Raw genomic sequence first — 25,993 nt, 5'->3', positions numbered from 1 at the left:
ATACTTGTACCTGTAAAATATCCATTACTTTTATTTTTCAGTTCTTTTCTGCTGTGTAGGAGGCACCTTCAGGGTTGTGTTTCATTTTGTCTCTTTTTGTTCTGTCTGTCCATCTGAATCTTGTATCCTGGTAATTAAATGTAGACCTCCTTGCAGTCATTTCAGTGGCTTTTAATCTAATCTGCTGGTCCCTTTGTGCACTATGTGTGTTCCCAATTTGACTTGATTATGTTGGTAATGTTTCTGAGTCATCTGTGGACTTGTTTGTTTATAACCACGGCCAGTCCACCCATTAAATTCTTGAGTATAGTCTTGACAGGTGTGTCAAAGGTAAGATCTTTTACCCTGGAATGTAAGAAAAGGATAAAACATACATACTGTAATCTCCTAACTTCTGAAAGTAAAATAGAAATTGTCCACTGACCTAAGAGGTCCATCATGCTGTTCCAGTTTACACCTAGCAAGGATCAGTCCCATGGCATGTAAACTGAGCAGATTTACTACCTTGCTTCTGTCTGTTCTTAAGAGGAAATTCTGGTACCCACCATGCCAGAAAGTATTCGAGCTGGCTTTAATGAGTATGAATAACAGTAAAGATACAACAACATAAGGCTCAGCAGTCTTGTGCAGCTGAAACTCATAGCTCTGCTTCTTCACTGCTTCTGTTGTCTGTGCTTCCTTGGCTGGGAAATCACTTCTTCCTTTTCAACAGACCTGCAGTTTAGGAATGACTCATCCCTTTCTTGCACTGACATTGACCTCGGCAGAGTTACTCCTTTTCTGTGTGTGAGCAAATGAGAGGAGAATTAAGCCTGCAGTCTTGAAAAGAAGAATTGCTTAAATTTGATCTCATGAATAAGTACTGAGTCCTAATTTTATACTATTTCTGGTGTTGAGATGGAGACTGCAATATATTAGGAATTAAATAATAGTTTTGAAGCAGATTGAAAATGCAGTGTCTGCAGTTGCTCCATTATGACCTTAACTGTGTAACTGCCCCCAGTGATGGGACCCCAGCAAGGAGACCACACCAGCTTTGTTCCGTTCTTCCTGGTGTTGGCTGCTCTTGCCATGCAGCATTCTGTTTTTGCTTTCTTCTAAAACAGATCAGTTGGATAAATTCCTATTAAGAAATTACGTGCATTGAACAGCATACATTCCTATTGAGTTACTGTAATGCTGCCTTGTTTTATGTGAAACTAATATTTGTGCCCTAAAGCTTGCTGTTGGGGCTGTAGTACCAGTCTTCTGACATCTCTGAGCTGCTGGTGTCCAGCCTCCTAAGCTGGAGCAATGTTAGCATGCTTTGGTTAGGTATTAATGTCTTTCCTCTCAGAGAAGGCAGGTTTTAAATAGGCAGTGTCACTTCAGTGAAGCCGCATTTGAGACTCAGACGTATGCAGTGTTAGTGCTTGATGTCTGACATTTTGAAAGAATGTATTTTCATGTTAGTAATTCTGAGTAGGGAAAATTAAGATCCTTGAGAAACAGCTTCCAAATTGTGGGGTAGACTTTCGACTGTCAAAAAAATAATACTTTCAAAATGAGAAATTATTTTTTATTTATACATTCTGCATCTGTGATTAAGGTAACTATGAATAATTACTGTCTGAATTCCCTTTGGACTAATAGCAATGCTGCTCACAGCTATTACTTTTGAATAGAGCAAGAAGATTAGAACATAATGGCTTAAATAGAAAAAATATTGAAATTTAGTTTCACCAGGTTAGATTGTAACAGTGAGACATTTAAAAAAATAAACTGATGTTTATCAAACCTTTCTCGCCTGCCCCCTCCACTCAAATACCTTCTTGTCTCTGAGGAGGAAGTTGCTGTAGGGGCTCTATAAGAAATGACTCATTGCCCAACACTAATTGCTGAGCTGTCATTTCTTGGGTGTTTTGTTTTATTTCTATTTTTGAACAGATCTTCATGATCAAGCTATGTGTAGCTACACTTATGTTTAGGAGAGATTAAAAAACAGCATGTTTTTATGGTAATGAGATGTCGCATGTTTTCTTTACATTTGCAGTTTGTCAAAGTACGTTCAGGACAATACCTTAACTGCCTCCCTCTGTCTCCTATTTGGGGGGCAAAGACCAGATAGGGTACGACTTTGCCAAAAATTACAGCCCAGTGGTGGGAAAGGGCTTGAAACAAAACTAGATCATGAGGTGAAAATCCTCAATGATTGTAGGTAAGAGTAAAAGCTGAGCTGCAGGGTGGTCAGCGAAGGGTCAGGGATGCATTACTCCAGCATCCCGAATCAGAGGACTTTGCAAACAGCCCTGTGTCTCTCCCTACAGCAGCTCCTGGTAGAGCCATCTGGTTTGAACATGGTTTTGCAAAGTTACATTCCCTGCTGACCAGTGTTCCGGTAAGCGGGTCCTGAGGAAAGCTGTGCATTGATCTGACAGGGATGTTGAAGGATCATTACTGCTGAGCAAGCCAGGGCCTTGTAAACCTGTCATGTTAACGCAGCAGTGCCTGTAACAAGCTGTGTTCATATGCTCTGGTAGAAAGGGAAAAGCACTTCCCCTTCTAGATGTGAGGTGAGGTCTTCAGTCAACCTGTTCTCGTGCTCTCTGCTTTCTGGAGTATAAGAACTTCTACGTGGTTGTTTGGTTTATATTTATTTGTATGCCATTTGAACTGCAAGGTGTAGGAACCAGATCAACAAGCCAAAGATCACAAAGTAGAAACAAAGGGGGTGATTTGTCTGAGGTGGCACTTGAGCTAAAGTTTCAGGTAAGAGCAGATTACAAAGAGAAATATGTCTCATAAGAGATAAGTATTAAAGTGTCTTTGTAGCTTAAAAAAAAGGTAATGAAGTTGGTGGTAACATGCTCAGAGCATATTTCAGCCTGTTATTTTTGCTTAGTACACATGTGACATGGTGTGAGTTTTTTTAAAGCATAATTCTATCTGTGTTTCCAAAGGCCAGTGTCAGGAAGATGGGCAGCAGCGAGGATTTGAGTGGATCCTGTGGTGATAGGCGTGGTGAAAATGGATGCTCAGTGCTGGATGAAAGCCTTTTTATTTGCAAGCTGACTGGCAGCAAGAATTAAGCCCTTGATCCCACATCCTTTATATTGGTCAGTGGAACAGTGCCATAAGCAGATTGCTCAGGTAAAATGTCGTTGCAGTATCTAAGGAAACGTCTCTGAAAAAAATTTTAATTATTCATCTTAACCCCTCATTTTCAGATACAGAATTATCAATTAGGCTTAGAGGGTTTAACCCTAGAATCCCAAGGAGAAACCAACCCTGTTCGATGCAAGGGACTGAAGTTTTACCAGTGACTTGAATTGAAGATGGGAGTTCCTTGCTGTTTATCTGCTGAGATGAAAGTATGTCCTGACTGCAGAGAAACAGTAACGCTCTTTGCTTCCCCCACTCCATCACGTCAGGTAGTCTTAACCATCTGGTTTGACCATCCATTTTGGTTTTTATGCTCATCTATGAACAAAGGAATTGTACATACAATTTTATACATAAATCCTGACTGAGACTACCTGTTTCTGGATTTAACAGTTTAGCCCATTGTGGACAGCACAGCTGAGCCATTGAGAGCACCGAATAGCTGTTACTCAGCTGAGGAAATTTCATAGGAAGTCACTCAGTAAAAAGTTGTGAAACCTGGGAATATTGTTCCACAGAGAAAATAATTAGAAACTTCAAGACAATCCACAAGACTCAGTTTCCTTTTTCAGGAACAGCAAGTATGTGAATATATCAACATATAATCTTCCCTACTGGAAGCCTAGCATCTTGAGTAATTTGATGACGTAAAAGCAGCATTTTGTTAGATTCAAAATGCCCCCTCGGTTGCAAAAAACCCCCAAACCCACAAACAAAAAGGGGTAAAAGAAGCACTGGAGCTCTTTGATATGAAAACATGTATCATTTTGTAGCCCTGCAGATGCTTCACATAAGATCAGTTATTTTGAAAGTACAGGTGCTTGGTGTGAAACTTTTCCAAAAAATATATTGGATCACTTATATGGAGATAAATATTTTTTTCAAAAATAGAGCTCGAACATCTACTTTTTACATATTGTTGCAATGAAATATGAAACACTTGTTCCCGGGTTTTAAGCTGGACATCTGCATAAATTGCAGTGCTGCTGTAAATATTTCTCAACATGGACAGGTAGATGCTATTGGAAAAACCAGAACAAATTCTTAAGTTGCCAATATTGTCACAAAGTCTCCCTGCAGAATGAAGTTGTTTGACAAAGTGTTTCCCTGGTGATTTGGCTGCAGATGAAAATGTCTTCAGCAATAAAATTCTGTGCTCAGGTCTCAGCTCTCTGTGCTCATCAATCAGAAAATGACATATCAAGGATTTTTTTGCTGGATTAGGTAATATGGTAGGGAAAATATGTGAGGCATTGATATTCCTTTAAATTTCTATATGTAGGAGTTTTTTTCTACTCTTAAATACACATTATTTTTAAATATATACATTTTTTGCCTACAGCTTCCTTTAGTAATCAATAGTGCTACAATAGAACTAGTGTAAAATTATTTCTTATGTACACAGATTTTCTTGCCTGGAGATAAAGCCTACTCTCTGAAAATCATTGTCAATCATAGGGAAGAGAGAGCTGAGGTGGAGAGATGTACATTTAGTGACAGCATTTCTACCCTCAGTGCACTGTCCTTTGTGGTTTAATATATTAATGTTTTGCCAATAAATGGCATTCTATAGAATTTTTGTGGCTCTATGTGTTGTAAACACAGTTTTGCTGTGGATAATCATGTTCTGCATCTGCTGATACTTTCATAAGGTATCATTAATGGCTTTAGAAAATTCAGTTATGTGGCTGCAAAGAAATAAATCACCTCATAGTTTAATTACCTCTAATATAACAGCAGCAGATATCTTCTGGGAAGCTGCCTTCTGTGTTACTAAATGACTGTCAATGATGAAGCTGCTTTTCTTAAAGGATGCTCTATTAGGGAGATTGTTTCACAGTGTTTTATGCTACATCTGTTGCTGCCACCACTAAATTTTATAAACTAATTTGAAATATGACAGATGTCAGTAATAACTTTTATTTCATGCCTACTCTTTAAGGAGAAAAAATGGAACTTACTGCAATTCCCACAAAGATTTATATGAAATGCTTCTTACAAAATTCTTTTAAAATAATTCTAAAATATTATTTTGAACGATGATATGGGATCTGTGGAAATACCTTAAAACAGATTTTAGCAGATCTCCTTTGTGCTGTGTGTGGCCATTCATTTCCTACTTAAATGTCTCAAAACTCCTCTTCAGATCCAACCACCTGAGAGACAAAAAGGGCGCACAGATGGAAAGATAAGTATCGTATATTAAAAAAAGGAGTTATAAAAGGATGAGAAACAAGGAAAGGAAAAAAGAAAGCATAAAAGTGGTACAGGAGGAAAACCAGTAAGAAGATGAAGGCTGATGAGCTGGAAGGAGAAGAGAAATGGGAAGAACCGAGATTCTGGACAGGGGAGATAAATGAGAAGGGTCAGCTGATTAGGCAAAGAGAAGAGATAGGAGGAAGTGTGGCAATAGCAGAAAAATGGAGCATTTAGTAAAAGCAGAAATCAGGGATACACATAATGAAAGGATAGGATATAGAAGATTATTGGCAGCCTTTTCCTCCCATTACCAATCAGTAGGTGGGAGAGAGGGATGATGGACAAATGTCAAAAGCACAACCAGCTTCTATTTTCTTACTTGTCTTCTTCTTAGAACTCTGGGGGGGGGTTGTGTGATTTTGGTTTACCATCTTTACTTTGGGTCAACTGCACTTCCTTTAATACCACTATATTGCTAAACTGAGTGACTGCTTTGAATTACTTGAATCATATTATTTTAGGAACATAGCTTGAACTAACAGGCTTTAAAATTATTCTGAGCAATTTTGAATCATCTCTTCCTCGTGCTTCTAGAAAAGTGCAGGTTTCAGTACATCCCCTCCCCTATTTTAATGCTATAACTAGCAAACACTTTGACTTCATATATGGCTCAAGTGTGTAAGGGGTGTGCAACCTTCAGGGTGCTAAATATGGTGGTGGTGCATAATCTCAAGCATCTCCTGTCCCTAGGGTGGTGAGGTGGCTCTGGAAGAGGTACAGAGCTCCCAGGATTTAGATGCTGACCAAGATGCGTGAGTGTGTGCAGGGATGTGAAACCCTTGGCTAGGCTGTGGCCCACCCTTTCATTTGCTGGCTAACAAACTTAGCCAAGATGGCAGGATAAAAGAGCAAGGCTTTATAAGTGATAAAGCCTAGGTACCTTTTTGCTCTCAGGACAGGGGAGTTGCTCTGCCCTTTTCTTTGGGCAATTTCCTTACAGCAGGGGTTCACACATTGTTAACACTTTACTGGGTAATAGGCAGGTTGTTAACTAATGGCTATTTTTAGCCTCTAAGTTGTAGACCATAACAAAAAGAATACATTCTATTTCAAAAGGTGTTTTTTAACGGAAAAAATGGTAGTTTTTGCTGAATTCAGGAGGTGGGAGTTAGGCAGCACTTAATGTGTTGAATGCAGTGAAAATTTGAGCATAAGGTACAGAGACATGTAGGTTGGGTTTGGATGAACACATTTCTGTGTGGAAAATTATATACTGTCTCAAGGAAAATTACTCTTTCCTTCTGAAAGAAATTGTTGTTTTCTCCCATGTAGTGAGAGAAGTTAAGATCTCCCATTGTTGCATATGTAGTTTTTTCCCCCATACACATAAACAGAAGTACTATTAAACTAATTTTTGCAAAAATTATGGAAGATAATTCCTTTAAGGAAGTTTCTTTTTTCCTTCAAACTTTTTATTTCATGTGCTAATTATTTTATACTGCAGTTGTGAACCCCTGGCTTGTTCTTCATTGTTCTTGCAGAAATAAAAGATACACTGCAAATGTATCTCCCTCCGTACTAAAAATAATTCCCAAGTAAAAAAAAATGTTCAGAAAGACTCTGAGAATATCTGATCTAAAGTTGCCAGTACTGAAATTATATTTCAAGAATATAGTAAAAAAAGCCTGTAAGAACAGAATCAAGTTAAATGAAATCTTCTTGTTTCTCTCAGGCCAGAATTAACTTAAGTACAGAATGGGTGTAATGTAAATAGTAATAACATATAGTCACAGCCCAACTAAACAAAATAGCAGGTAAGGAAGATGTATCCTGGAAAAGGCGTAGCTCAAAGGAAAGTCCTGCCGGTTTGCCCTTGCCTCTCTGTCTTTATTTTTGACTCTCTACAGCTGATCTTCAATGCATTTGCCAAGCAGGGACAGCTTTTAAAAGGGAAAACTGTTCACAAGAACCAGGATTTTCAAGAGAGGGTCCTCAGTCTGCCACCAGTGATACTTAGACAACGTGTTTGATTTTGATTTTGGCCCTTTTATCTAGTCTGGAGTGGGACCTCATTTGGGGCAGCCGTGATGGGTTTGCGACATGGAGCAGTGCAACTGTGATGTGGGGACATCAGCAGGGAGTAAAACTCTGTTTTTAGAAACATTGTGCAGGGAAAAGAGGCGATTCTTCAAACATTTGAGATGAATGAGTGCAGAGCGAGCCCCGAGCCGGCTGGTGCTGTTTGCAGGATCCTGAGCGTTACCATAGAGACCAAGAAAGGGGTAACAGAGGAGTTTTGAAGAGAATATCAGCTGGGGCTTCAGTGACACTAACTTAGCATGTGATGTCTGCCAAAGAGGCCCCCTGGGGAGACGGACAGTAATGTGATATGAGAGCAGGAGAGCATCGAGGTCACCTGGAGTCTGGTAAGAACCACTGAAGTCATGTCTTGGACAAGTGGGGAGGTGGTGGAAATAAGCTCACCTTGTGTTCACAGATGCAGGTTATTTCCAAGTTATCTATTGGCACATTTCCTGACAGGGTAATTGCTTCTGCTTCTTCTCCCATTCCTGAAAATATTGAGTTTAATTCTAACAGTGCCTGCTATGGAGATAATTGCCAGGTGCTCTGTGTCTTGAGAGTGCCACCCTCACATCCCAGAGGCCTCACAGGCTCTCCTGCCCTGACTGCTTAGTTCTCTTGGCAAATCAAAAAAAAAAATGTAGGCTGACCTTCTCCTTGTGCTTTGGCAATAGTTTTGTGCTCTCTGCAGTATTTTCTCTTGACTTGTAGAAAATGCAGAGTTGACATCTGTGATTAGTTTGTGTTAGTGGAACAGATTTCGGAGCATGGGTTACCTGCACAAGTGTCTTTGCTAGGGCCATGAGTCTGAGCTGTTGCATCTTCGAAGACAGATGCTGAGTGATACTTGTAGGCAGCTCGCTGGACCTAGCACTTATCCCTCAAGACTGGGGACCCACCCACTCTCTCCACAGATCTGCAAATTTCACACAAAGCATCAGGCCAACTGTTGTGTTTGGAGCCAGGGGACTTCTCTCTTCAAGCAGATAGTTCGAGCTGTATTGAGTCTGTACTTCACAGTAAGTCACTGTTCAGGATTTGCACTGAAAACCTCATTTTTGCTTAAATAAGAATTATTAACTTTAACTAAACACATGAAGCCTGTCGAGTGGGTACAGTACTAAAGATGTCGAGTGAATGAATCATGTGCAGGAAGGAGAGTCAGGACAAAGTTTGTTGCTATAACATGGAATCAGAATCTGGACAAGGCTCAAGATCAAGATATATGACTGCTCAGATACAAAGTAAATAGCATTTTTAAAATTAATGTCCTTGGCATTGGCTCTGTTAATACTTCCCTTTTGCAACATTTATTTTTTCATTAATGCAGCTAATGTGACTGAGAGATGGATGTGAAGAAGTGACAAGCACCATGTATGTTTAAACAGGGAAAGGTCTGCTGCAGTCTGTGCTCACACCAACAGTGCTTGATCTTGAAGTAATGATACTGAAAATTATAGACTAAGGAGAACAGCATTTAAGGGATCCTTGCATCAGTCAAGAGGCCCCCCATGTTCTTCTATTCTGTATCATAAGAGCTTAATGAATTCGCATGGTCCACAGGCTCATCTATTCCCTCCTTCCCTCTATGCTCCTTGTTTTCACTGAAGTGAGAGTTACCTGCATGTTTCTTGCAAAATACCAGCTTTGTCCTCTTTAACATGCCAGGGTCATGAAGCTTTGTGTATCTCTTATCCCCCTCTTGCCCTCACAGCTCTTCTTTCCTTTCTTCCATCCTTCCTCTATCTTGGTCTTTCTTCCTCTCCCTGAGGCAATTTGTTCTGGGTGTCAGTCTTCCTAAACTGTACTGGTAGCAAATCCTGCAAGGATATGGGGGTGTTCTGGTTTAAACCAGCAGTGGAAATGAACCCAACTCAAAAGAGAGATTATAAGTTAGAATAACAATTTAATAAAAATAATACAATAAATACAATTATACAGACAAGCAATTGGTTTTAACCCACAAAACCCAAATGTATAACCCAGCACCCTGGGGCATGAACAGAGTGGTGTTTGTTGGGCTCCCCTCTCCCCGTGCTGATCCCCAAGTGGTCCCCCTGAGTCCAAAGTAAAAGGAGAGGGAAAACCTGTTAGTAAGAGTGCTGCTGCAGTCCGGTCAAGAGTGGTGGTTACAATCTGGTTGAGATTGGTGGTCTCAGTCTGGTTGAGAGTGGTGGTCACAGTCCTTCTCTGGATCCCACGAGTGGTACCAGAAGTCCCAAGACCCAAGATTATAAATCCTCAGGTTCAGGCAGGAATACTCACTACCTCCCTCAGGGCGGGGAGTTCCACAATGAGTGTGAGGACTGGAGCATCCTCCTATCTCACAGGCCTCTTAACACCCAGTTTATAACCTGAGGGGTCAGGCATGCTCTGGGCAGCTGCTGTAAATGGTCTGTTTGGTTTCTGGGAGATGGCATGGAAGGCTATTGAATACACAGTTTTGGGTTACACCCACACAGTGATGAGCAGGTCCCAGATGTTCTAACTAGGACAGGAGGAAATGAGGGGAAGGGTTAACTCTGGCAAAGAGTTAACCACTCACTGGCTCTTTGGTCTGTAGGCCATTCCCACAGACCTGGATGCCTGAAACAGCTGCAACTGCTAAGTATTGAAAGAGGTCACAAACCCTGTGTGTATATGTACCTTCTCCGTTTCATTTTCTTGTTTTCACCAAAATGAATGTGACATTGCCCATTGCCTAGAACATTCCCTGAAATGTTGGAATACGTCAAATAATCCAGCATCCTGAAATTACTGTGTAATAGAAAAGCACATGGAGAAATGCCGCTCAGCCAACAGTCATAACATCCAGGGATGTACAATTACACCTACTATACTCGTAGGTCATTAGTCCCTAAGCGCAGTTGTTTTTCCAGGATACATCTGGCACTTTCCTTATGAGGGTGTTCTACAGACCTCTCTAATAAGTCCTGGGCAAGAAATTGGGCTGCCTGTTATTCTGTGGGTCTGTGTCCCATTGTTCTCATTCCTCACCACTCTTTGTCAGCTTTGCATGGGTCATGGGCTTGAGTGATGATGGAGTTTTCTCCACAGCACGTATGCATGTCCCGCTGTGCAGTTGCACCTTCCGATTCCCACCGTCTGTTTTGTGGGGGTGGGGTTGAGTTACAAAAATGGATTTGTCTATTTTCTTTCCTTTTCCTTTTTTCCCTCTGGCGGGTTTTCCCATGCCTCCATCGTATTAAATCTGATAACTAAAGAGCTGCATAGACACATTAACTTGCTGACCTGACAGAAAAGCATGCACCCCGAAACAGAGGCATTTTCTGGAGCGGGAAAGGGATCTGAGCAAACTATAGCGTGAGCACCAGACTAGGCAAAAAAGTGAAATTCGTGTACCTTTGGCTTTGGTTGGGGTTTGCTTATGTTTATTTTGAATTTGCAGTGTGGTTTTGGATTAGTGATTTTTGTTTTGCTTTGGCTGGGTTTTTTTAATAAAGGGATATATTTGCTTTTTGTTAGACAGGAGACTATTCAAACGAAAGGGAAAGTTTCTTGAACAGAAAGAAATATGAGAGGTTCTGGAATTTGTTTCTTTTGAGTTTCGGTGTAAAGTGTGTCAAAAAGACTTTTAGTTGGGAAGTTGATGTGAAGCATAAAAAAACATTTCAGTGTAGTAGTATTTAACTTTTGAATTAAGTATTTTTCATTCACACAAAAATATGTTATATATATTTCAACTTGGAGTTCAGTCTTGATCCCGTTTACTTGCCGTGATAAAACCTGCAGTCCATTGACACAGAGACCAGTTGTTCACCATAGTATCATTTCTCAAAGATAAATTATGCAGCAGTAAAGACAAGTTCATAAACTTTATTGTATTGCTTTAGTAGCAGTGCTTTAAGTATTACTGGGAAGGCAAATTCAACACTAAGGCCTTCTGTAAGGTTTATTAGAACCTACCAGTGTAATTTTTTTTCCTTTTTAAGACATTTTTCTAAGCTCAGTAGCAGGAGAGGGGAAGAAGAGGATGGTCTTTTTTTCTTGATCTTTGGTTAATCTTTCTGACTTCCTGCTTCCACTAGCATGTAGGATAATCATACTATAAGAAAAAAATTATACTCTCTTTACTTGATTGACTCAAACACATGTAGCTTTTTATAGGCTCGCCATTTTTCTTCAATAGCATTCATCTTTGTCATAGTTTAAAAATTATCTAGAAATAGTACAGTTACAGTTCTTAAAATTGTGTGCAGCTATGAGCAATATGTACCATCCAGATTTTCCGTATGTTGAGACAATGTTCTAGTTTTATATGTCTGGTAAAAAATTATGAGGGTTAAACAGTCAATAGAGTGAAACTGAGTCTTATTTGAATACTGAAAAAAAAAATCAGGGTCAAAGTACTTTACATTTGTATTCTGAAGAATTTTAGGACAAAATGTTTCTCAGGCCCTTATGTGGTAACCCTGAAATATTGTGTCTTTATGGCCTTTACAAACTGTACAAGTAGAATGTCAGCACCAGAGATTTATGTCTATTTGCCTTTAATTGATTCATTTTTTTCTTAAGAATTTCAGGAGATCTTTAAGCAGCTATCATTTTCACTATTTATCTCTGGGTTTCGTTTTAAGAAGAATGTAGGAATGTTGAACTGTTGCTGTTCTAGCTAATGTTGCCATCTCTTTAGAGACATTGTTCAAACTGCAAGTTGCAGAACTGAAAGACTTAAAGATAAGAGGAAGAGTTTATGTCTTCACTGCCTGTGCAGGTATATCTTTTACAGCACAAGTGCTGTTTTCCTGTAAAATCCAAGGCACAGATTTTTTTTCTGGGTGAGTTGAGATCTAGGGAACTGCCTAGCTACATCATGATCAATGCAGCTTTGTCACTGGGAAGTTGTTATGGAGAGAGAGCAAACAAAAGCTACTTCTTCTGCACTAAAAGTCCCATTTTGGCAGTAAAGCAAAGCATCAGGCAGAGAGCTGATACCTAGTCTTTGAGTCATATTTTAAGTCTCACTGCCTTTAGCTAAATCCTAATAGGTGAGCATTAGGAATTCAGGTGCAATCTCAAGCATGCTAGCACAATCGTGGCAAAAAGGACCAAATGTTTCCCCTACATGGGAGGAACCCTGAGGATCTTGAACCTTATCAGTCCCTTTTCTGAGTCCTGTTCTCCAGAACATGTGCTAATCAAGGGCATGAGCTGTCTGGAAATGCCATTAGAAAGCAACTGGTCCAAAGTGCAGTTGTTCAACTGAGGATGCATCTATTCTCTATCTCAAAACATCTGTTGGTTGGCTTAGAGCACTTGAGCAGTGAGCTGATGGTAGCTGGGTGCTTCAGTGAAAATACAGCACTGTCTCACTGATGAGTGCTGGAAAATATATTACCTGAGATGAGACTGAGGGAAGCAAGCCATCTTCTGTGTATGCCCTGACTTTGGCATCAGGCAGCTTTCTGACTTTCAGGAACTCAAGTTTATAATCTACATGAGCCCCTCTCTACTGATGCTGCTCATTTTGATTGTCATTGAATAGAAGAATGCAGGCAAATTGCCACATTCTCCAGGGCCTGAGTGTCTGCATACGACAGTTGTGTCTAGGCAAAGTTGGTATTTATAAGGGCTCTGGAGTGGTGAAGAAATGAGGCATGCTATGAGGGAGAAGATGTTTTAGGCCTTAAAGAGGGATTGATTTGTGGTTATTATTGCTGCCTTTGATCTGCCAACAGGGATCTGAAACTAATCCACCAGAGCAGCACAAGTTTGATATATAAAGCCAGATGGAGATGCCAGAATAGGTTATGCCTGCTGTCTTTGACGCTGCCTTATCCTGAAGTGATAAAATAGGTATTACAAAGCAGAGCAAGCAAGGGTTAGGAGCATGTGCGCTGCAGGAATGCTGCCAGCTGTGTGAAGTGACTGCCAGTTGTTAAAGACGCTGCAGGATCAATTAGCCATTTGCAGCATTACCCCAGCCTGGGGAGAGGCTGAGGGGCCCAACCACACAGAGCAGTTGTTGGCGCACAGCATCAAACATCTCTGAGTGCTTCCATGTTAAACTGAGGAAGTAGAAAATGCAGAGTCCCTGTATTTCAGAAGTACTCCCACAAGCATGTATGGCCATAGAAGTGGAAAACATTGTTTGTATAAGGACTTTTACTCATCATGCATTCATGCCCCAGCTACGAAGTGTATCAAAATTAATTTCATTCTAAAATGTGCTGTAAGCATTGAATATGGTGCAGCTACTGAGATGTTGATGGGATTTTACCACTTCTGGTTTAATGTTGTTTAGAAATTAGAGCACTTTGAGGCTTAGTATAGCTATTAGTTCTCTATAGATCTCATCATTGTCTGAGTCAGCAAGCTTGTTGCATAAGAAGAGCTTTATATGGATGTTGGATCAATTGGCAGTGAGTTGTCAATAAATGTCTCGTAGACACTGCAATTGACAGGCTAATGAAGTGCTTTCTCGGTGACAGAGCTGTTGGCAAATCTTTTGCCACTTTGCTTTTCTTACTACTGCATTTCTCATAAACTCGCTCTGTACCACAAACTTTGGGAATACTGGGATGATTCAGAATCACAGAATCATGAAGGTTGGAAAAGGCATTTAAGATCACTGAGTCCAACCATTAGCGCAGCACTGCCAAGTCTACCACTAAACCATGGCTCTAAGCACCACACTTACACATATTTTGAACACTTACAGGGATGATGATTCCACTGCTTACCTGGGCAGACACAGGTGGAACCACTGGTTTATTTTACATCACTCTTGAAGGCTCCCGTGGGTGCCTTTTGCAAATATCTGATGAGTAAACTAGTTCTTGTCCTTTTCAGTAAAAGTTCTGTATTCATTCCTCTAACTCATGACCATTCGTAAGCACCAACAATTTAGGATAAGTGCTGCCTACCTATAGCAAAAGGATGTTCAGCAAAACCAGATCAATATGCATAATCCCACCTTCCTTGCAAGAGAAACTATTTTGGTCAGTGCATGCATTAAGAAGTCACAGAGTGACTCATTGGCCCTTGATGAGAAAGCGTAATTTTCACTCCACTGTTCATACTCAGCCTAGATGTTGCCCATATGTTGTTTATAGTTTGGAGGTTGTGAACCGCACCTTGCCTTTTTGCTTGCATGGGTAATTGACATTAAAGGCCAAACATTGAACCCACTGAAATCAGAAGCAAAACTTGTATTGATTTTGGTGAAATCAAAATCAGGCTGACACTATATTGCCATTTCATCTTGACAGACATTGGGGGAGAAGAAAGCCTTTCAAAAGGCTCTATGTTCTTCACACTGTGGACCTTGAAAGACACTGAAAGCAACTTGGGAAGTCATGCGGATTGGATGACATCAGAACTTACTGATGTCAGTATTACTGCTGTTTCCCAACAGGATGGTCAGATTCTTGCTTTGCAAGAGAGAAGAAAGCCAGTGTAAAAATCTGCAATGGATTAGATATTTTACGAGGGATAAGGATTCACATAGTAAGTGAGACTTCTTATCTCACCCACCTCATTGAGCACTATGGAACACAAATCTAGGAAAAACACTACTGTCAACAAAACATAAGTATATCACAATTTGTTTCTGGTAGATGAAGGGAAGCCCAACCCTTTGCTCAAGGTGTTAATGGCATGAAAAAATATTATGTGATTTTCTTGTTTTAGAACCACCTCCAACTATAGGCAACTTTGTTTTGTTGCAGAACAGAGCTTTAAGAAAGAGGACAAACTAAAAAAGAAATGGTAAACATTGAAACAAATGTTAGTGTCTTGTGTTACCTCAGGAGCTGGTTCAGTTTGCTGATTGCTCAGTTTCAGTGTGGTCTGAGTAATGAAAAGCTGACTAGTGAGCCTAATTTGGGGTAATTCCCTGAGTACTCTTGAAGCATAACAAAGCCAGAAAAACTCTAATGAAAAATAATGGAAAGGTAGCTGGGGGCTTAACTTATGATCTCTGCTCATTACAGTAAGAGGCATTTTCATTGCAGTGTTGTCATAAAGATTATTGGCTGCCACATAGCGTAGGTCCCTCCTGAAAAGATTCTGGAACAGCTTTGTTGGCACAGTAAAAGCCATGGAAAAACACCAAAGATTTGCTTAAAACCCAGTAATTCTTTGCCAAATATTAAGGATGTGATGCTTTGTTCAAAACTGGCTGTAAAATGAGGTGATACCTGGCTCCCAAATCTTGATGTTTCAATATCAGGCCCCCAGATCCAGTCTTACCAGACTACAGCCCCTCAGCCTTTTTGGAAGCTGATCCTAACATCCTTTAGTCTCTCCAGTATCCAGGATTCAGTCCATCCCAGTGACCAGCTAGTCTGAGTTGAACTTTGATGATGGGTCATGCATGCATGCTGTCAGAACAGAGAGCAGTCACACAGAAGATAAGAGTTTAGGCAGGACAAAGTGAAGGTGATTTGGCACAGAGCTCAGCCAAACAAGTGTGCTGTCCTCCTCCTGCTTACACATTATTGACCTCCTTTATTTCCCCCCCCCCCCCCCCCGATCCTCTCTCCTTTTCCCTGCACTTGTTCTCTGCCATCCTCCTTGGTCCCTCACTTCCACTCTCTTGGTCTGTCCCCATAAGAATTCATGAGTCCTGTATAATCCTTAAACATTCTTGTTCAATCCCAAGTCTCCCTCTAAGCATACCCCAGTAAATCCTATGCCCCCTTATACTGTGTGAACTCCCCAGAGCTCACACAGCCTTCTTGTTTTGGGTCATGCAATTGGGTTGTGTGGCAGGACCGGGATTTAGTCCGTCCCTTTCAAGGGTCTCAGAAGTGGCAATTCAGGGTGGTTAGTTTGGTTGAACTCCCCACCATGACAGTGTGTCCCTCATCACTGTTCAATCTTTGTGTCTGTTTTAAGGAGTCATTGGAGAGCTGGCCCTGCAGCCACTTGGGATGGCAGAAGCAGGAGAGAGATGTGAGCCAACCCAGCAGAGCAGGGCTACTGTATAAACCTGCGTGGGGGGAATTGCGGTCCCTGAATGTTCTTCATGCTACTGCCAATGAAATTGGTCATCCTCAGTGTGCAGCAGAGCAGGCTTAGATTAACTCAGACACTTCAATTTTGCTTAAAAAAAACCCAAAAAACAAGGAAAGAAGAGTCTGTCTATCGGTATTTCCCCAGGGTCCCTTCTATACATTTTATTGGTACACTTCATCTGGTTACTGGAAAAGAAATACATACCTGCCAGACACAGAATAACTTAAAGAAAGTTCCTTGGCTTGCAGTTAGCTATTTTTACCCTCTGTTTTCTTTTTTTTAAATGTTAATTAGATGCACAGCAAAATGCATGTAGTAAATCAATAATAAAGATTATGTAAGGGGATTTATCTGAGCAGCAAGCCCCTTAGTGTAGCATTCAGAAAGGAAAATCAGCACTGTTCTACTGAAGCCCAAAGGACTCCATGTGGACAAGAGCATTAAAATAACATAAGAATGAAGAAGACTGTGTTCAGCTGGCTCCAGGAGGCTGTCTGTGCTGCAAGCCAGTGTGTTTTCTGCACCATGTTTGCTGCCTGTCTGGGGTTAGTTTGAGATCAGGTCGGTGGCCTTGAATGTGGTCTCAACAACATGATTTGGAGAAGTGGAGCAACTGTTGATTCTACTACTAAATGCTCATGAATTACAAATACATAAATACAAGGGCTATGATGATACAGAGGACTTCAGTGAACACAACATACTTCTTTCTCACTTGAGCAGTCTTTTCCCTTCTTCGTCGTGCATTCTTCTGTGCGGCTGCCCGTGCTGGCTTCTGCCAAAGAAGCTGAGCCTGCTCGTGCAGATTCTGTGGCTCCTAATTGCTTTTTATGAATTAGGTGGAGGATGTCATTTTTCCTAGTGGTTACCTCAGCCCTCAGGGTAAACAGCTGATGCCTATGTCTGGCACTAAATTGTTTCTTCTGGTCATATATAAGTGGGAAGGCACCATTTGATTGGGGAAAACAAGGGGAGAAATATTCCTTTGCAGTCTGTGGGAAATCTCACCCTTAAGGACTTCAGGTTCTGACCTATGCAGTTCTTCCATGCCGGGGGTGGATTCAGGGACTAGTTTGCATGTGTAGACTGAACAAGTTATCAGTCCATTTGAAATGGAACATGAGAAGGGAGATCAGCCCTCACAGATGTTCTTGAAGATGCAGGTCCCAGGTGAGAAATTCTTGATAATTGAGATAGTCTCATAGGACTTTCCACGTGCAGAAACAAATTGTTCTCTCTCTGGTCATCTCAGGCTGCTGTTTCATTTTACTGGCTAGCTGGTTTTTTTTTAATCAGCATAATAGATTGTCTAGATGAGATCTTAATTCCTGTTTGTCTCTGTTTTGAAAAAAATAAGCATAATCACGCCCTCTTCTTTCAATCTCTGTGGCAGTTCCACAGAGGGCCCCCTTGTGTGTCTCTTTGGCTTTGTAGCGTGGCTGAGATTTTCAGTGCTGGGCTCCCTGGGTGTTAGATAGGCCTGACTTTCAGAAACCAGATGCTCGTGTTCCATGTGCTTTCAAAACCCTCTCTGTCAAAAGCCCCAGATCTTGTAAAGTCTTTCAGGTTGTATATGCAAAGTCATTAGCCAGCTTTGCAAATCTTAGCCTGTATATTTTCCTTTTAAAAAAATCTTTTTTTTTGCTAGGCTTCTATTAGCTTCCAGCTGTGCTTCCCTAACAAGCCTCACATTTACAGTACTTGCTTCAAAAGGCTGCTAGCCTCAGAGAATATAAGGAGAAGGCTTTCTTTTATTATTGTGTATTAATTAAAGAAATACCTAATACCTACTTGGAATTCCTTTATGGAAAAAAAAATAGTTCTCCTTAACATGCAAGATGGTGAGTTCAAAGAAGTAGGGATTAAATTAACCATTTTAAGAGCAGATGGATCTGGCAGAATTAAAATTATCTAGCAATTGGCAGCCCTATAGGAGAGCAAGTGTTTGTAAATTATAGTTACCTCAGGTGAAATCTCCTCCCACAGACACATCTCCCCTGGTCAGAGTCTGTCTCTGACAGTAACCTGTAGGGATAGAGGGTGAGAAACATGGCAGTGTCTTTCTTTTCTTGAGGTATATAGAGCAGCAAATGTAAAGGGGATAGTGGAGGGATCCAGCAGAAGGGAGCCCTGTGCGAAACAATGAAGTGGCAGTAGGAGACCCATGGAATGGGTAGGCGTATTTTGGAGGGTGCACAGTCACTGAGACTGTGAGCTCCAGAACAGTTTTGGCAGAATACTTTTTTTCGTTTATTGAGATTTGAAGTGTTTTAGGCAGAAATTCACAGTAAGTCAACTTTGGACTGTGTGACTCAGCAGAGTCTGTAACGTAAGATGGCTAACAGCTTGTGAGAGCGTGCAAAGTGGGAACAGGGAGGGAGTGGTAGCTTCGGGTGGACTTCAGCTAGCATTTTAAAATAGCTAAACATGAGTGTCTGCATGTCAACTAGCTACCCACTGTCCACTGTAGTTGGTGAAAATGTTTAACAGGGTAATGCAACTAAGCATCTCACAGCAGATACTTGTACTTATCACCCAAAAAGCTCTGTACTCCAATGGCTCCATTAGCTAGATCTCCACTGACTGGGAGACTTGGGCTTAGCTACCTAGCTCTCTACTTCTACTGAATCCTTTCCTTCTTATCTGATTTGGGCTCCGAAAAATGAAACTAGTTACAAAAAAAACTAAACCAAGATGGGAAGAGGTGATCAGTTCCCCTACTGAGTGCCTGTGGGCACCCGGAAAGCACTTGAGGGGATTAGGGATTTTTGGTGATGCAGAAAGGCTCTTTGAAAGCTGAAATGCAGGACATAGTGGGGATTGGGGAGAGTGATGACAGGCAAAGTCTGACAGAACTCCGGATTGTGAAGATTATTGGCGCAGGTGGAAGGAATGGAAAAATAACACCTGTTATTACACTTTGGAGTGTTTCAGGGTTGGGTTCTGTGGTGTGTGGAGATTGGGGCAATCTGAAGCCTTAGATGTACCAGAGTCAGTGGGCTATAGATGAAGGCAAACCGTTACAGACCTAAAAGTAGTGGAGCTGTTTCACAGCACATTAAGAGCTGCAGATTTAGTAGCCCAGAGGCCCTTGCAGTATAGCACGTGGCACTGCCAGCACCTGCCCCCTTCGTCCAGCCAGTGCTGCCTCCGCTGCGGAGCACGAGGAGAGAGCTGGTACAGAACCTGATGACAGGCCAAAGATGTGGCTTGTTGAAGAAACTTGGGAGAGCTTGTTCAGATGATGAATATTGCTGACACTGCTGCCATCTGCTCTCAGAGCACTTGCAAACAAGGGGCAAAAAATTAGCTGAATAAAATGAGTCACTCTTGTCTGTTCTTCCTTATTAAGAATCCTAAAACTGCAGCTTGCCATCCAAGTGTAAGAAAAACAGATATTTGTTTCATTTAGCTATGCAGTGGTCCTCTTCATTGAAATCATCTAACTTATGTCGCACGGAATAAAAACATTACTGGTAAGCTACCAAAATAATATGACACTTGCAAAGTAATTTTAACCTCCACTGTTTTCTCTCACTAGTATGTTACCAACAAATTAAACCCCAGTATCTGTCCCTTTTCTGGGAGAATACGTGGTTTGGGAAGGTGATGTGTTAGAAGCTCTCACAGGAGAAAAGGCTAGTCCCAGTCACTCAGAGGGGATACCAGAGCAGCAGTTAATTATGCAAAAACCACTAGGGTGAAAGCACCTCTCTGTAAGTGCATGTGAATTGTAACTAATGAAGGGTAGCCAGCATGTACCAGTCATGCAAGCACTTCTTTCAGCTTTGGGTTTCTAGTGATATTACCACTGATTTAGCCTTTCCTGTCTCCTGCTTCAGCAGCTGAGGCTTTTGGGACTGTCCTGTTGAGGTCACTGTAAATACCCACATTTGAAGCTTCATCTGAGCACTAAATATCTGCCTGATCCTGAGCTCCAGCTTTTGAAAAAGCACGCTGGAATTTTTCCCCTTTGTTTCCCAGATTACAGTACATAGCTGGAGGTAGCATCTCTCCAAGATTGTATTTAGCTGTGCGGTCCTTTTCATGCTGTGTACTCAACCCTGTAGGTCTGTTACAGACATAAAGTGAGAGCAGTGTATTTCTTATGGCTCGATATAGAAATCCTCTTTCAAAATGCTTGAACTGAAGAAAATCAATGTGTGCATGAAACACTTTGCAGTAGCTCCCTAGTTTACACAAGTTTGCTCTTCATCTCTGGGAGCATGTAGCCCTCAGCTAGTGAGCATTTTGTTGTACAAGAGAGAAAACTTGGAGACAGTTGTGCTGAAGGTGGTTTTTGAAACTGACTCTTTTGAACTTTATGAATTTTAACTGTGGTTCAGTTTTTAAATTCAGAGATTTTGGTAACAAGACTCTATGCTTTCAAGTTACAAGGCTCCATGCCTGATTTTATGCTGTAAATTGCAATATTTTGCAATTTGTAGTTTAATTTAGAAGGATCACCTACTTTCCTAAATACTTAAGTAATGTGGCAGGCTGTGGTTATTGATTCTCTTGGAATTTATTACAAGAAAGCTGTATTCACTCTTTCCTCTTGGGAATGCCCCTCCTGAACTGTATGCTTGCTAGTGACAGCTTAGGCCCCTGATACATAACCAGAGACCTTGCCTAATATCCTTGCAACTACTTAGGGAATTTTTATTAAGTAAAAACATCATTAAAGTAGACAGAATGATGAAGTTTAATGAGCATCTTTCTCACTTGATATTGTTAGTTTTGCTGCTGCAGCAACCATAGTACTCTCATTCGTTACTTCCAGTGGGGCAGGTGGAGAATGCGGGGAGATTTTGTTTATGTTTATATCTGCATACAAAGAAAAATTTATGTTCATGAGATATATTTGCTTTGAAAAATATATACGAGGAAAGAAAGCAATTGGAAGTCTGTATCTGAGAGCTTTCAGTCTTGCATGTAATCTCCCCTTTCACTTTAACATAATGAGAAGGCTGCATGCAGTACTGTAGCTGCTAAGTCTACAAAGGCTCTGCAGTGTGTGAGCTGTGGTTATAATAACTAGCTTCTGACTGTTGCTGCAAACTGCAAACATCTCAAATATTTATTTGCACTCCAGATTTTATTCTTCAACGGAGGTTTTGGCCTGTGAGCTGTGCATAGTGTCCTTCTCAGAGCAGCACCAGCTCCGTAAACAGGTGACGTTTCAAATCTCAAGTGGGAAGGTGCTGCCCTGTGTTATCAGCACTTATCTCACAAAGCTGCCTTGAGACTATAGCCACAATCTGCCTCGGTATTCCTTGGTTTCTTTATGGAGACAATCTGCTGTGGCTAAGGGTCTAGTCATGCAAACAGCAATGTCAAGGTGCCATCTCCCAGCACGTTACCATCCGTCAGCAGAGCAGCACAGTTGTCTGTGTGCATGTCATAAGCTGACCTCTGCTGCTGAGGATGAGGTGCAAGTGTCTCTGCCTAACACAGCTGACTTTGCATTGATGCAGAGCAGGAGCATGTACACAGTTTGGACAGCTTGGCTATGGCTACTTCTGTGGCTGCATCCTTCCAGTAGGTATTGAAATAATTAAAGGCTGTGTGTGCAAATTTCACATCTATTACAACCAAAGGGTTATAGGTTCTTGTGGAATTCAGATAGTTACTTCTCTGTGCAGATAAGCTCCATTAGTTTTTATCTCTTGCCTTTTTTTCCTGTGTTTTTTTTTCCCCCTTGGGAGCTATGGAAGTGGTGTCTGTTATTCTACCAAAAGTTCATTGAAAATTTTGAGTTCTCTTTTCCCGAGTGTAACAGAATGCAAATTCTGTCCCAGAGGCATTATCACAGTCATTATTGTATTTAAATGTTGTTGTGACACCATATGTCTCCTCATATTTGATGTATGCAAACACAAGAGAGAGACCCTGTGTGTGAAGGCTTGTATAATCCAAATACATCTGATCCTTGCTCTTTGCGTAGCAGACTCCTGTGATAGACTGTAAAGCACTCATCTTCAGTTGAGATAGCAATGTGCGCTGAAACTTCCTTGACATTTTGCCAAGAAAACCTAAGTAGATGCATTTGATTTGCTTATTTTAAACCCAGTAATTATTTTCCTGGATGAAACTTCGGTGCACATGATGATAGAAGTGGTTGGACATGAGAATAAATAAAAAGAATGTGAAATTTTCTGTAGATGCCTTCAACTCATGTACATCTATTACTACTGGAGTATTTGCATGGGGCAAAGGGAATCACTGGAGCACCAATAGCACTGAACATTGTGAGGAGCAAATATCAAAGAAATACCAAAAATCCATCCAGGTAAATTGGGATTCTTACATGCAGTGGCCACTGGATCTCATTTCACAGTCAAAAGGCGTTGCGCACGTAGACTTCAGCAGAACTCTGAAGTTCAATCAAAATTGTCAATATTCAGTTTCTGCACTTGGAAAGCATCTGTGTAGTCAGTAGAATCCCCACCACACCCTTTTGCTTCACGAAAAGTTCACTACCAGAGCTCTGCCAGTTCACAAACTTTGAACATTTGCACTGAGAAAGGAAGAAATGAGAGGCATAACAAATGCCAAAAGGGTCACCTGAGAGGGAAACTCACGTGAAGTTTCCAAACCAAAAAAAGGAGAGCTTAAAGCAACCTGTGCAAAAAGAGGGTATGTAATAGCTGAGAACCACTAAAGCTATTTCAGTCCTCTCTGGGTTGGCACTAACAGGACAAAGGAGCTGTGAGGCAGCAGGATGTGGAAGACAGGACAGTGACAAGGGACTTCTGTTCCCATCTGTGAAGGGTTTTTGTGCTCAAATATGGTGGACCAGTGGATTCTCTGTTAATTCAGTGCTTAAAATCCCAAATGGGGACTTTGTTATTCTATGAAAAAGAGCCAAAAAACAGCTTGAATGTTAATTTAGTATTTAGCTAACTATTGGTGTTCACAGATTTGAGTATACATTTCTGCTTCTCTGTTGCTAACTTCTTGGAGTTACAAAATTATTGCTGACAGTGGTTCAAATGCTGCATTGCATATCATTGAGAAAAAGATACTGCTTGTTCCCTGACATTTTCTACCCTGGATCAGTTTCTGATGGGACAACCTCCTTGAATGTCACTTCTGTGCTCTTCTACAGTGATAGTATTTCCTAATACCAAACCATCTCCTTCCATATACTCCCTCCCTCAACTCACTTAATGCCTTCCAAAACAGGACAGTTATTTAGGATAGATGTTTGATTAGTATGCATACTGTGTACTTGGATAAAATACAGTCTTGTGCTGTTGGGGCTCTATCTCTTATGAAATAGAAGAAAAATATGACTGTTGTAGCTAACACGAGGCATGTAGTTATCACAGAGGGTCAGGGCTCTCTGCATTCATCAGGAAATGGCACCTGATCCCTTGTTGACAGTAGGTGATGACACATATAAAATTTCAGTAAGGTGAAGTAATGTCGTAGTTTACAGTTGTATTTTCCTTGAGCAAGGCTGTTTTGGCTACAGTACACCTTGACTGCAGCGTGCTTAGCAGCGTGATGTAAATCTTCAGCTGCTGAGAAGGTGAAAGCTAGCACTTCCTCTCCACCCCACCCTACAAGAAGTTCTAATCCCAGTCCATGGTCTAGGAACCCCAGGGTTGAAGTATCTTCCAGATATAGCAAAATAAAACTCAAAGCAGGTGGTAGCTTTTAACGTCCTGACGTATAATTACAATAGTAAAGAATAGAATAAAGTCACAGAATCATGAAGGTTGGAAAAGACTTCCAAGATCACATGTAATGGTGACTTGGGAAGACAAACACCATCACTCTGAACGTCCCCCCCTTCCTTCTTCCCCCAGCTTTATATGATGAACATGACCCCGTATGGTCTGGAATATCTCTTGCATCAGTTGGGGTCTGCTGTCCCAGCTTTGTCTCCTCCCAACAACTTGTGCACCCCCAGCCCGCTCGCTGGTGGGGTGGGGTGAGGAGCAGAAAAGGCCTTGGCTCTTTGCAAGCACTGCTTAGCAAAAACAAAAACATCTCTATTATCAACCCTGTTTTCAGTGCAAATCCAAACCACAGCCCCATACCAGCTACTATAAAGAAAATTACCCCAACCAAAACCTGCAAAACGCGTCTTCGAAAAGCACATTATGTCGATAAGGGAAGTTAAATTTGAGCTGTGTTTATTTTGGGTAGGTTTTTAATTTAGTTTAATCGGGATTACTCATAAATTATCTATCAATTACTATGTGATATTTAGCAAGATCCTCTCAGCCATGTAGTCTATTTAGCTTCACAGTGAATGCCAGTGTCTTAATTGTAGGATACTTTGTCAACATTTAATCAGTGGTACTTACTAATGTGGCATTGATGTGTTGGTAGCTGTCCCAGTGCTATCAATCATGTGTGAGCAGCAAAGGCTGCTGTGACACCATTGCTCTCTGTCACATTATCAAGCCCTTGGGTTTTCTGGTTAGGGATGATGCTCACTCTGCTCTAAGCAGGCACTCTATCTCTTCAGTTCAACCCAATTTTTATCATTGTCTACTTGAATACACATCCTTGCAGCCTTCCAAGCCTTAATCCCATAACTGCAGAATAAAGGTTGCTAGTTTCTTAAGGCAAAACTGATTGCTCCTTCACTGCTCCAAAGGCCTGCTTTTACTGGTGTTACTACCCTGAAAAGTCACGAAAAACCAAATGTTAATGACTGCAGCGAGATCTAATAGAAAATTCAGTGTGTTGAGACAAAATAAAGATCTTACTTTTTTTTATTTTTAGTAACTAGATGCATTGTTTAACGTGCTGCAGAGTAAAATCCTGTATCACAATTTTTTTTGTCTGATTTCCTTACAGTCTTTATGGCAGACACATGCAGGCAAACCCTGAACCTCCAAAGAAGAACAATGACAAGTCAAAGAAGATCAGCCGTAAGCCTCTGGCAGCCAAGAACAAATAAGTGCCTGGCTTCTGCCTCTGTTTTTATATCTTCTACATTTCTTTTGCATGTGCTTATAATATTCCCTCACATCTTCTGTTGCTTATAAGAAAGCAGAGACTAGAATTAAATGCAATTTACTATGTATACCGCTTTAGAAGGTACTGCTAGAGGGATACAAATTTATATATTCTCCTACTTATGGTCACATTTATGTAGCCATTTAATACATCACTGTCGAACATATTTTAGCTTTTCTATTTATATGTATATTAATGTCCTCTCTTCACATGTGTCACATGCTGTTAATATCAGGGGGTTTACACCTATATTATATGATACTAAATTTCATATTATATTCCAATTGATTTTAATAAAGTTTTTAATTTGTATTGTTGTTTTAGTTTTTTTCAGTAGGACTTCTGAAATAGAAAATTCCTTGAGGAACATAATGTGTCCAGTTTCCTGTAAGGTGTTAATTTCTTCTGTAGGAATGTGGTAGCATTTTATCTGATACAAGTTAGTAAAAATGCAAGGCATTTTGTTTAAAGAGGGGAAAATTTTAATCAGTTTCTTTTTTTTTTTTTAATGTTGCTGTATCTTGCTCTTTTTGCCTTGAAGGTTATTTTGAAATCAAAGAGTAGGGAAGGGGAGACAGGAAAGAAAAAAAAAAAAAAATTGTCTTTG

General features: G+C 40.7%; 1 protein-coding gene across 3 annotated transcripts in view; it reads left to right on the top strand.

Annotated features, from left to right (window-relative positions):
- RSU1 (Ras suppressor protein 1) overlaps positions 1-25,698 on the top strand; it is a 103,612-nt gene extending 77,914 nt beyond the window's left edge. For 2 of the 3 annotated variants that reach the window (XM_051802479.1, XM_051802478.1), the window contains exon 9: positions 25,225-25,698. In XM_051802479.1, the coding sequence (XP_051658439.1) occupies positions 25,225-25,327 (103 nt within the window). In that variant the 3' untranslated portion in view covers positions 25,328-25,698. Of the gene's footprint in view, positions 1-2,939; positions 3,130-25,224 lie in introns of all 3 variants that reach the window. The other variant, XR_007907004.1, reaches the window with a different exon arrangement.
- Positions 25,699-25,993: the final 295 nt, after the last annotated feature.

Source organism: Manacus candei, unplaced genomic scaffold (genome assembly GCF_025592945.1).
Source record: "Manacus candei isolate 608988 ecotype Guabito, Panama unplaced genomic scaffold, ASM2559294v1 h1tg000056l, whole genome shotgun sequence".
NCBI lineage: Eukaryota > Metazoa > Chordata > Aves > Passeriformes > Pipridae > Manacus > Manacus candei.
This window is presented reverse-complemented; position numbering and strand designations above follow the sequence as displayed.